The sequence below is a fragment of the Hesperophylax consimilis genome, chromosome 26 (genome assembly GCF_061612785.1).
Source record: "Hesperophylax consimilis isolate HC1 chromosome 26, BYU_Hcon_1.0, whole genome shotgun sequence".
Taxonomy (NCBI): Eukaryota; Metazoa; Arthropoda; class Insecta; order Trichoptera; family Limnephilidae; genus Hesperophylax; species Hesperophylax consimilis.
Window position 1 is genome coordinate 15,310,482 of NC_142861.1, and position 13,392 is coordinate 15,323,873.

General features: G+C 37.1%; 1 protein-coding gene across 1 annotated transcript; it reads left to right on the forward strand.

Moving 5' to 3' along the window:
• The first annotated feature begins 706 nt into the window (after positions 1–706).
• Positions 707–13,018, forward strand: LOC149411181 (uncharacterized). Its single transcript, XM_089647316.1, has 6 exons — positions 707–1,443; positions 4,940–5,090; positions 5,751–5,966; positions 9,207–9,500; positions 11,252–11,424; positions 12,547–13,018. The coding sequence occupies exons 1-6, from the start codon at positions 1,136–1,138 to the stop codon at positions 12,647–12,649; spliced, it is 1,245 nt and encodes a 414-aa protein (XP_089503442.1). The 5' UTR covers positions 707–1,135; the 3' UTR covers positions 12,650–13,018.
• The last annotated feature ends 374 nt before the right edge of the window (positions 13,019–13,392 follow it).

Genomic DNA, 13,392 nt, shown 5'->3' on the forward strand with positions numbered 1-13,392 from the left:
TGTAAAAATCGCTGACCATTTTTGTTATTTGTTTTTGGGGTATTATGCCGTGTTGCGCTAACTCCTTCTTTAGCCAACGTTTCGGACAGCATTGCAGTGTCCATCATCAGGGCAGATGTGTTATTTACAAATAACAAATTACAAATAACACATCTGCCCTGATGATGGACACTGCAATGCTGTCCGAAACGTTGGCTAAAGAAGGAGTTACCGCAACACGGCATAATACCGCAAAAACAAATAACAAAAATTCTTTTGGCCGTGAAAATCTTAAATCATATCGCTGACCATTATTTCAAAGCCGTGAAAAATGTACTTTTTTCTGAGTATCATAAATAAATAACACTTTATATATTGAAGAAATATAATTAAAAACTATTAGTCACCTCAAAATATTAACCGTCCAAACTAAAATATTTTTAATAAATTATTTAGAAACGCAATAAATTATGAACGAACAAGATGACAGATCCAATCGGCTTAGATAATGCACTTCTACGTTCCATAGATATTCTTGAATACAGACGCGTAGCGTTATTCATTATCGATATTCTGTTTTTTAAATCATGGCAATCCGTATACTAGTGATGGAAATAAATCGATTTTTGTAAAATCTCGCGCGTTTACGTGAAAAGACGTTCTAATGTCTTGACCGCTATTATCATATTTACGTTTTTTGACGTTCTAATGTTCTGAGTGGTTAATAGACCATTGCGAGCGGTCAGAGGAGTTGAGTTCCCACTTAGGTGTCACGGGTTCAATGCTCTGCTACCTAAGTCCTTCATCATTGCACAAGCAATATTTTCCGCATATAATGATGGTAGCAGGAGATTTTAAAATATTGTTAGGTTTTTCGTAATACGGGAATATTTGTTGTATTTAAAAAACAAAATTTAAATTAAGCCCAGATTTGACTGCATTTTGCTTAATCCAATTAAATAATCTAAGACATTTTTATCAAAACAAAGTTACAAATAATTGAATTGTGATAAAGCTTGTTATCTTTTATCATAGAATAATAACAGATAAGTCCCCTTATCTTTGACGGATAGTATTCAATACAGAAAAATCTACATTCGGTGAAGACGAGTTGTCCTTTAAGGTAGTTTCAAAAAATAGTGATGAAAAGAAAAATATGAAGAAATCTTTGAGTTCGTCAGGATTATCAAAATCGACTAGTTCGACTGTTTCGACAGCTTCGTCAGGATTATCAAAATCGACTAGTTCGACAGCTTCGTCAGGATTATCAAAATCGACTAGTTCGACTGTTTCGACAGCTTCGTCAGGATTATCAAAATCGACTAGTTCGACAGCTTCGTCAGGATTATCAAAATCGACTAGTTTGACTGTTTCGACAGCTTCGTCAGGATTATCAAAATCGACTAGTTTGACTGTTTCGACAGCTTCGAACGGATCGACTCCAAAGAAAATAGTCCCTAGAAGGTAACATAACACAACATTATTTTTGAAACAAGTCAAATTATAATTGTAAATGAGAGATGTAAACATATGTATGTATTATGTTAAAATGGAGTGTATGCCTTGATGAATGTGACATTAACGCCATCTGTTATTAGCTTTGGACATCATAATGGATGTTTTGACCATTGTCATATCAGAATCGTCTTATTTCAAAGTCACTATTTTATTTTAATTTAAATATACATATTTCTTATTCAGTATCAATTTAATTGACTTCAAAATATTTTTTCTTATTGAACAATAGAAAAATATGGAATACACAATATGTCATCTTGTCTTATATCTTTCGATAGTTAAATGCATATTTCTCTTTATAGCTCGTAATGGAAATGAAGTTGCGAGTTAAATACATGATCATTGTTTTGACCACATAATTTCAAAAACATGCGCAAATTTGATGATGCCTTGGCTCTCTATTTGGGAGTTTTGATAAATGATAAAATAGTATTAATATTTTAATTGTTATAGAATTCTGATTTAATGCATATTCTAAAGCAAAATAAAATATATAATCAATATAATTCAAATTTTAATTTCTATATTTAGCAATTTCTTAAACAATAATTTTTTTATCTGTAAGTTAATTGATAGGCATAATCTGATTATGAATTCTTTGGAAAACAATGACATTTCGTTATTATGTAAGTAAGTAATACACATACGCTTCTGTGGAGCTGATGGTTAAAACCATGTCAAATTTTTTACTAACCCTTGTGTAAAAAAATTGCAAAACATTTCATGTACCCAATTTAAAAGCTCCCTGAGCGTATTAAAAAGTTAATAGATGAATAAAAAAATTAGACCTTTTTAGATATACAATTCCGTAGTACATTATTTTGATGTATCTCATAAGGTTTAGCCAGCGTTAGCAATATAGTGCCTGAAATATAATTTTTCGACTCGATTATAAAACATCACCTTTTCTCTGCTTTTTGTAAATATAATATGCATCTATCATATATGTAACCTTCCGGAAGAAATTCTCTTAATGATTGTGAAAACCGTATCAAAATCCGTTGCTTAGTTTAGAAGAACTAAGCGCACAAACAGACAGATGCGGATAGCATCTTTATTTTTTAATTTAATTTATGATTATATTCAATTTTTTATCTCTAAATATAGGGTTTTCCAATAAGAGGTGTTATTTTGATATTCAATCGTAAAAGATCAATGGTTTTGTTGCTTGTGTGGCACGTAGCGCCGTCTTGTTGAAAGTAAACGTTGTCCAGATCAATACCATCCAATTCCGGCCATAAAAAATCATTAATTCCTTAATTAATATTCAAAATAACACCTCTTATTGGAAAACTCTATATAAACAGATTATCAGTTTAGACAATACAATTTACTAAACATCATTTTGAAAAAAACAACAAAATAGAATCAGAATAAAATTTAGCATCGGCACACCAAGAGTTAAGGAACATGGAGTAGAAGCAGGGCCGGCCCTGTATATGCCCAATTGGAGCAGTCTGCTCCGTGCTCCAACTTACCAAGGAGCCAAGGTGCTGATAATACCTGACTCCTAATTCTGTGTATTGCGATTGCTTCGTTCCTTTGATGATGACATAACTAAGCCCAATATTGCATAAAATCAACAAAAAAACATCAGGCCATTATTGAAATTTCTGCTCACTTTTATTGATATAAGATATTGATCTAAGAATTTTTAATTTTCATAAAATTTGGTATCTTCTGATAGTAAAAATTGACAGATAACATAACATAGTTGATGTTTATATTTATTTAAATTTCCCAAATAAATGAAGGAATGTAATATTTAATTCCTTTTTATATGACGGAGTATTAATCGTTGATTATTATTGATAAACAATTCATTTCTATATTGCATTGTATAATGTATAAGTCATTGTCAGATAATGAATGCATCACTGACGTTACAATACAACTAGACTAAGGACGCCTTCCCCACCTTCCTCTTTCCCTTACCCACTTACCTTCAGCCTCACAACATCCCCCAATTGGGGATGCCATAGTCTCACTGGCTCCAGACGGGAGCAGTTGGGACTCTTGTGAGGTATTCACTATAAAAATAAAAAAAGGACGGGTTGTTTCGGAGAATCTGAACAATTCATCAAATTTCAACGTTCATTTTCAAGTTCTGTGAAAGATTTTTTCAAGTTCTCTTTTTATTTCAGATTTGTCAAGCAACTAGCCTTACAATGATACAAAAACAGAACTTGAATAAGTCTTTCACAGAACCCGAAAATGAACGTTGAAATTTGAATTGTTTAGATTCTCCGAAACAACCTGTCCTGAGGAAGGTTTGATTCATAGAATTTGAATAATTCATCAAAATTCAACATTCATTTTCGGGTTCTGTGAATGTTCTATTCAAGTTCTGGTATTATATTATTGTAGGCCAGTTACTTGACAGAACTCGAGTAATAACAGAAATTGAAAAGAACTTTCACAGAACTTGAAAATTAACTTTGATATTTGAAGAATTGTTCAAATTCTCTGAAACAACCCGTCCTTATTAATGTCTCACAATATTAAGACAAATGTGGCAAGTAATAAACACTCAACATTTCCAGTAAATTTTTAATTCAAAAGTTATCATGTGTGACAAAAAATTTGTATGTACTAACGAAATAAACAATATTACCGGGTAGCGTTTTTGTATTTATAAGTTGCGTGGATACTAAATTCTACATCACATGCATGACTGAGATGACAAGATATGCTTACTCGCTTTCACTAAGACAAATATTGTATGAGATGACCTGCTGCTAGTTGGTTATCTTTCCTTGTTATGTGTTGCTACTCGAGTGATGGGTGTTTGGTTTTCGATTTGGCAATTAATAGGGAAACATATTAACATTGCTTACTGCAATTTAAAGCTAATGAATCCAACTAGATTTCATCGTTTATCCCACGTTTTTAGGTTCTACCAATTTGGTACAATGTGACAAGCGTTCGCTCAAGTCTAGTGTTTGTCGAGTGATGCAAACACTTTCTCATCACACACAAGGGCATTTTGACACTTTTCATGCAATTTAGTTAAAGTTAGATGGAAGAGATAGTTAGATTTGCGAGACGAGTGACAGTTTAGTACTAAAACTAAGATATTGAAAGCACGGGACTGTGTAAAAACAGAATTGACTGTATCATTGATCATTATCGATACAGGGTAGCTAGCGCGTTCGATTGATAAAGGTTTTATCGATAATGTCGGTAACTTGTCATCGTTCCCAAGCTTGGCTGAAGGTCGCCAACGAACAAACAATGTAGTCTTAATTCATTTGACGTGTACTGTTATTTGTTTGTTAGCGATCTGCAGTCGTGCTTGGTAAAGTTGACAAGTTATCGACATTATCGATAAATCCTTTATCGAACGACCATGCTAGATAGCCTGGTTAAGCTATTTAGAGTAAAGCGTTTGAGGTTATGACTAAAAGGCTCTGTATAAATTGTTATTATTGTGCATGTTTAGGTATAGTCTTGGAAAAATCAATGAAAAAATTGCTGAAGCGACTATCAATGAAGAAAACGATAATTTGGAAGATGAAAAGCAACTGGAAAAGGCAATCAAGGGTCTGGAACTGATTAATATCTTTAGTAACAATGCATCAAATGATCCTGAGGTCAGTATACAGTATAAAAACAAATTATAAATCAGTTTACACAAATACCCTTTCATAGTAATGTTGGTGTTGGATCGTTTCCGCAGATAATAAAAAATAAGGGAGATGGACATGAACCATTATTAGTATCAAACTATGCTTACAAAAGTGTTGTCAACATCACTCATGCATACTACTGCATATCGCATCTGCACACAGCGGTGCCCCGACTTTCTACGATCTCTACCTACACACCAAACGCATAACTTTCATTGGCTCCGCCGCTTTCATAGTTTGTGCGGTTTTCTCATAGCTCGGCGAAGGTTTTGTTACAAATAAACTCCACACAGGACTGCATTTCCCTCAGGGCCTCCTGGCCTCCTGGACTCCTTTTTAAGAGACGGAGAGAAAGTTTTTAAGGAAGAAGAGGAAGTTCTGGGAATTAAAAAGATATGATGGGTTAGGAAACTGTGGTTCAGTGTGTCTCGGGGAGACTTAGTATGTCAAGAGGGTCCGGCTGGAGACAAAGGATCTTTCCCTCAACCGGCCTCTTGATCCGACCTGCCACGCAGCTGGTGGAAAACATCTATTATCTATTAAAACTCAACAATTCATAACTCTGCGCAGTGTTACCTACCTGCACTACTATTGAAAAGCTTACCTAACATAATTCTTTTCCAGAATGTGATAGTATGGACAGGCGGCAACACCAATGCTCTTATGTCCCACCTGAAGCTGGTGGGCGACTACCTGAACAGCACCAACCCCGTAGTGCACGTGGCTTCCTCCCTTACCTCCGTGCTCGATTACAAGAAGTACAAGCGGTATACCAAGATATTCCTCTGCCCCGGGCCGCATGAGGTGCCACATGATATGGGAATCAGCGATGATTATACGGTGAGAGATTTTTTGATAATTGTGTATTCCTACTCTTCTTCTATAGCAGTGATGAGAAACACTCGATGCAGCCCTCAAGACCATTTATATAGTGCGTGAATGATGTAGGCAAATAACAGAAGATAGTTTTGATTTTTCTGTGCTATTTGCTGCACTTTTTGTGTGCTATGACCAAATATTTGACGTTTTCAAAAAGGATTTCACCACAAACTTTTGTCTTTCAATTATTATATTATGAATCAGCCGTCCAAAATTGTTACTTGCAATTTGAGAGTACTTTTTATTAGTTTGGCTTTGGAGATATGGCGTTTTCGCCTGCGACGCGTTGTTTTATTAAAACATTACGCTTTTTGAAAATATAAATAGGTTTGCGACAACACCGACTGCAAAGTTCATCTTGTCAAGCTGTATGTACCCTATTTATTCCCTGTGGCCTGCAAATAAATTGAAAATTAGCCCTCCGGTTAAAAAGATTAGTCATCACTGCTGTATAGGATAATTATATCATTGATAATAGACACAAAGGAGATGAGCCATGAAGCATTATTAAAGCATACTAAAGTATCTGGAAATCGCTTCTTCGTACAACAGCGCCTCTGCCTTTGTTTCTAACTACAAACCAAATATATAAGTTTCATTGGCTATGCTGCTTTGATCACAGTCTGTGTAGTTTGGTCAGCAACATTCCATATCTCCCTTTATTTCTATTATCTATGGACGTCTATGTAACATAATGCTTATTGTGCAGTCGCTCAGATGAACGGTGACTATTCAGTTAACATTTTGTAACTTACATAAGCCGATTACATCCGTTCTACACAGGTGGAAAGATATTAGATTTACGAAATATGCACCTAATAATACTATGTTATGTGCAATAATGGTAACAAGAAAATTTGTGTCTCGAAAAGATGCATTGTTAAAGTGTTAAATTTCCTCAAAACAAAAAAAGGCACTGTTGTGTGTGAATGTATTCATGTAACAATAGTAGTTTTGTCATTCACGCTCAACGATTGTTTTTGCGCTGTACGTTGTACAAAAGAGTTGTGAATGAAGTTTGCTTGTTAAGTTTCATCTCCAAATTTTGTGAAGCGTAGAAAATGTAACTAGCTTCCTATTGGCGGAATAAATGAACAATTATTATTATTATTTAAGTTTAGTATACATTTGATCTTGAAGAAGTGAACATTGTTCACGAAACATGTTGATTGTGTACAAATAAAGTGATGTAAACAAAGTTATTTGTCTTTTTATTAAAATTATATCTACATCAATCGGATTGAGGGTTAACACTGCCCTGTGTGTTATTTGTTATTTTTTATTATTATTATTATGTAATGAGCAGGCAGCATTCTGCTGATGCGCTCATATCTGATTTCGCAACAAGTTTGACAGTAATTGAGTTGTTTTAAGTTTGAACTAAGTCCTTTCTTCTCTCCAAATGTGAATCCAATAGAGCTTTGAATTGATTTATATTTGTTGCATCGATGACATGTTGTGGGAGTTTGTTCCAAGCATCCACTACTCTATTTGCAAGGAAGTGTTTTCTAGGATTAGATGCAAAAGGCGTTTTGGTAATTTTTTTTGAGTGTCCACGGAGATTTATATTTTTATTAGTAGTGAAGATTTCTTGGATGCTAGAGCCAGAGGCGGATTTGCCCTTAGGCCTATGTAGGCCCGGGCCTAGGGTGGCCAGATATTAGGGGCGGCCAATCGTGACAAAAAAGTCACAGATGATAACAAGAAATTACTTCCTAAGTACCTAAATATTCTACGTACGAAATAGCGATATGCAAGAGCGTGTTCACACACAGCACACAGCGAAGCGAAGGAAGGATAGGAAGTTCTGAAAAGGAAAATGTATGAGGGGTGGGTAGGAATCTGGGGATTAGTGTGTCCAGGAGTGACATACGTATGAATACATCCCTCCAACTGCGGTGCAAGGCGATGGGTCAAGATAGTCCGGCTGGAAAGGTCAAAAGGCCTCCCTCACCCAGTCTCTCTCGATCCGGCCCGCCACGCAGCAGGTGGGCAGACGTATCCGCCGCCAAGACCTGGACAAATCTCACCCCGTGAACCATGAATGATAATGGCAGGAAAATTAAAACGGTTTTGACCCTAGGAACTTACTTAAAAGTTTGGATACTCCTGGTCAATATGATGGGTACTGAGAAAGGGGCGGCTACATGGTCTGGGGCCTCGGGCGGCCAAGACTGCAAATCCGCCTCTGGCTAGGGCAACTGTAATGTCCAGATAAAATTTTGAAAGTCTCGATCAAGTCACCCCTTTCTCTTCTTTCTTGTAAGGTTGGTAATCTTAGTTCCTTGAGTCTATCTTCGTATCGTAGATCTTTCAGAGCTCTTGGTATTTTAGTGAAACGTCTCTGTACTCTCTCTAACAGATTTATATCCTAGACGTGACCGTATCCTTTTCTGATTTTTCTGTTTCAGATTTTCGTTTAGAAATCGCTAATATTGTCTTCAATAATTAAATATTACAATTTGAGGGTTAACTCAATAAATTTACACCCAAAAATAAATTAAATATTAATGGTTCTTCATCTTAAGTTGGTCCCTAACTGCTGAGGATTGTGACCCCCACTCCAATTTCCACGGGGGACAAAGTTCCTCCACTCCTTGCGGTTCTGCGCTGCGTGAGCTAAGGACACCAACGTACCGGAAGTTAGTGATACTCGATCACTCCAGCTTATGGTGAACTTCCTCTGCTTCTCCTGCTAAATACTTTGCCAGTGACTATGAGTTTCTCCAAGTTGGAGTCCTCACTTTGTCGAGCAATGCATCCAAAGAATCTTAATTTACGTTGTAGGCAGACAGTTGAAAGTCTATTGTGGATGCCAAGCTCTTCCAGAGTGGACAAATTTGTGCATATGGCCGTCCATCCTGAGCATTTTTCTCCACTATCCGTCTATCTGCTACCTTTAGCTGGCTCTAAGTATTCATGTTTGTACTACACCGTATAAAAATATGGGAAAAATGGACACCCGGATGAGTCACATCTTGGTGGTCTTCTTTATGCCTCTGTCACTCCATGTTTTTTGCATTTTGCTCATGACTTCTTTTGTCATGCAAATCCTTCTTTTCACTTCTGATTCACAGCCTCCTTTGTCACTTGTAGACAAGTTTAGGTATATGAAGTCAGTGAGAGTATTTTTAGTTAATGTTTATAGTATATATTATTTTGTTTAATAGTAATTGCATCTGATAAAGGCTCATCTTTTAGATAGTATCTCCGAAGGGCGACGCCACCTTCACATGCTCCAGTCCCCGATCCACACTGGCAGCCACGGGCAACCAGGTGCTCTACAGCGTGACCTTCGACAGCTCCAAGTGCAGCACGGCGCTCTCCGTGATCTCGGGCAGCGTGGAGGCCAACTTCTGTCTCTTCGTAGCGGAAGCGGCCAAGACCAAAGTCCAAGCGCAGGCCGTGGTAGTTTATGACGACACGGAGATTGTGCTGAAGAATTGCACTATTGGAGGATTCTCTACTGGCATCATTGCGCACGCAGGAAGCAATGTGAGTGTATATCATGTTTGATATAGCCTAGGGTTCCGGTACAACAAACCCTACGTCATCGAGTACGTAGATTGCAAATGTCTGCCTTAAAAAAGTTAAAAGACTGCGCGGAATCCTCCAAGAGGCGCACCGCCAGACCAACTTTTTCAAGGCTTACTAAATGTCTATTCTCACTAATAAGTAGTTTCATCTGTGTACTTGATGATGTGGGGTTTGAGGTTTCGGGATCCTAGACTAATAGTAGGCTGACATTTCAAGCTTTTATTGTGATGGCTTGTAACACTTTATTATGCTGGGCCTTGTTCTACGCACTGCAAGGAATTTTAGAGATATCCGAGTTCTCATTTAGAGTCCACACCAGGTAAAGTATTTCCTCATGTTGGACATAGTTCAGAAGAAATTTCGGAGCTTTCTCTACATGGGGGAGTATTGCTATTACCCGTGGATCAACCTTATCGCCTTTTTTTGGGTATGTTCTGAATGAAACATCTACAGGTCAGAAGTGATGTACACATTTCTTAAGAGTGATTTGACGGCAACGGCACAAAAAAGGCAATAAACATACTAGAATTATACAATAATACTTCATTACTCTCTTACACGTAATCAGGAAATGAGATGCCGCATGCCATTGCTGTCGCTGTGCCGTTGCCGTGGGAATTTTAAAAGCAGCCATTTTTGGATGGTTTGAAAACTCGACTATCATGCAGAGCATTCATTTCTATGTTCCCGATGGTTATCTCCATCACCGACAGCATAAACTGTTCTATCTCCCAGTCTGCAGGACTAACTTGCCTACGGTCAATGAAGCTGCCTTTAAAAGGCAAGCGCTGTTGATGCTAGTATAGTTGATACACATTTTTTGTATTTATATAATTATCCTTTACAAATATATTTAAAAACCCATTAAAATTTTGTAATGTTTTAAAATAATAAATTGAATATTGATGCATGTCTCACCATTAGCACAGAGAAAAAAAACCTAGCTAGGCTTAGCTAAAACATGGAGGCTAGCAGTCCACAATGGAGTGCTGATGCTAACCCTGATGTATGGTAGTTAGGCATGGAACTAGCGGAAGAAGGATGAAAGTAGACTGAATCCCAATGAAATGAGATCCCTATGGCATATGTGTGGTGAAAACAGGTTACAATGTTGATTTTTGGAAAGAACGCAGGGCTGAAGAAAGCTTGGTGAACAACATCAAGAAAGGGACTCTTAGATGGTTTGACATGTGGAAAGAATAAACAAAGACTGAAGTGCAGGGATAATATATATGACACAAAAGTTAATGGTAGAAGAAGACATGGCACGACCAAGTGAATAAAATACTGTCATGAATACTGTACAACTGTTACATTGTGTTGTGCTTATCAGCTGATCACAAAAAAGCTAAAATGGATCTAGAATTGGCTTTTAACGGGGACCTTTCAAATGTCGAAAAAAGAAGATGGCTATGATTGGCCGGGACCCGAGACCGGGCAACAACATTACGTTTGAATTTCTGATCCAATCTAGGACCCAGTTTTTTGCAGAAATTCACGGATGATAAAGTTATCAAATAGCCATTTTGTTTTTTTTGACAGTTGAAAGGTTGAACAATTTGTGATCAGCAGAAGGGAACAACTATCATATAATTGATAGAAATCTGAAACACACCTACAATCGGCGTTTGAATTTGATCGATTTGAATTTCTGGCCCTAATTATGTCAGCCTGTATGACAAATTGATGATTGTGATGTAACTTTGCAGGTTCGCCTGGAAGACTGCACGCTGACGGGTTGCAGCGTGGCGCTGCAAGTGTATGAGGGCGCCACTGTGTCGCTGGTGCGCTGCCGCATCAAGGAGTTTGCGCAGGCGGCCATCATCTACGAGACCAGCGGCGAACTGGACCCAGTTGGCGAGGGAAACAACTCGCTGCTGGGGTAAATAATTATATTATTTTTTTATTGTAATCATAGAGAAACAAAAGGAGAAAGTATGAAAGCATGCTGACTCTCGCCGAGCTACGACCAAACTGCACGGACGATGAAAGTGGCGGAGTCAATGAAAGTTATGCATTTGGTGTGTAGGTAAAAGCAAAGGTGGGGAGCCGCTGTGCGTAGTTGCTGGCAGCAGTAGTTTGGGTGAACGATGTTAGCAAAACTTTTGTACACGCTGTTTCATAATAATAATGGTTTATGGTCCATTTTCCTCGTTTTTAGTATCTATGATTGTTATCATGAAATATCAAACTAAAAGTTATATTCACTGAAATTTGATTTTTAAATATTGCAGTTAGGTAATCCTACTTGCTGGAACTGTAACCCTATTCCACTTTTAAACAAATAAAAATGGAACAGGTAATCCTATTTCTGATATGAAGCTCCTCAGAGTAAAGAAGAAAACCAGAAGCGCCATTCATATAATTAACAATGGAAACAAATGTGCCACTGACTTAGTACCTTTTGGTTCTAGACTGTTAAGCATGCGGTCTGTCTCTCTTACACATTCCTGACATTGTATATCGCTATCCCATTTGAATTTCGTAAACGTGGTGAAACACAGTTTTGTGTGGGATTACAGGCCCAAATTGGGCTTATACTTGTATCACGAAACACGCTCAAAAGGCACTTCTCGTTTTATTCTTTACTCTACGGGAGCTCCCATATGTATTATAACCAGAAAAAACTCTTCTATATAGATTCTCATATTTTAACCAACCGATCGAAATCTTTGAAACATTCGGGTGGGAATGCTGTGTTTCTTCTACTGATATTTTGCAGGAATGCAGGAAGGTGCTCTTATGCAAGAACTAGTGTAATTTATTATTATTTTAATAAAACGGAGACGGTTTACATAGTTTCTGTGAGCACTCAGGCAATACACCCATTATGTTATTATATCTCCCATTTTACTTCATTCCTTTGACAGAAGTGCGGTCTTTGATAAATTTCACCAGGCTCTACTAGTTCCACAATGTATTTTCCCAGATAGCTGAGCCTTGTTCCCATTAGGGCGGGACATTTATGAAGGGTGTTTTTTTTAATAAGAACTTTTTTTTCCAGGTGCAAAGATATCTCAATAACAAAATGCAAGTTTTTCCGCAAAGGCGATAATTATGCATTCTTGGCACGCGTCGATGGAGGAACCACCCCGCAGGAATCCTAAAGCACTGCCACTGACACGGAATCAAGAATTCACTTGGCTAACTCTTCCAAACAGCATTTAATTTTTCTATGATGAACGAAAGCCAGTCAGTTACTCTTTACAACATGCTGGTCTTTTATATCCCACCACGCGGCACGTTATGACACAATGTACCCACGTGCTTTAGTGAAACGTCATGGATCAAATATGCGACATCCGCATACAGGGATAGAAGAGTCACATATGTGACAGCCACGCAGATAAGGTTAAGAACTGAAATAAAGAAAAATGACTGATTTGCATAACTGATTGTCTGTCTTTGTCATTATTTTCTCATTGAAATAAATATATGGCTGTATTATTTAAATATCTGTGTATTATGATGTCAATTCAAGCGATGTATAAATTGTTAATAGATTTGTAAAATAAAGTGTGTTATTTAATCCTGATTTTATTATTCTCTTATAGAAGACTATTGTAAGTAACTAGTTGGAATCCACACTGAAAAAGCCAATATCGATACGAATAAGTCTTTAACTCTTTGCACGCGGCCGTATCAACTGTTGTTACGGCAAAAAGTCCATACTCACACGCGGCTGTATCAACTGTTGATACGGAAACTTTGAATGCCGATATTCCAGCGGTCTTTCGAGATAAATTTATTTCCCGCTCGCTTGAACATTCGTAGAACTATCACGATGCTGACATCTACAAGAATTTCTCGAAAATAAAATTGTATTTCATTAAAAAACATCGATAATCAA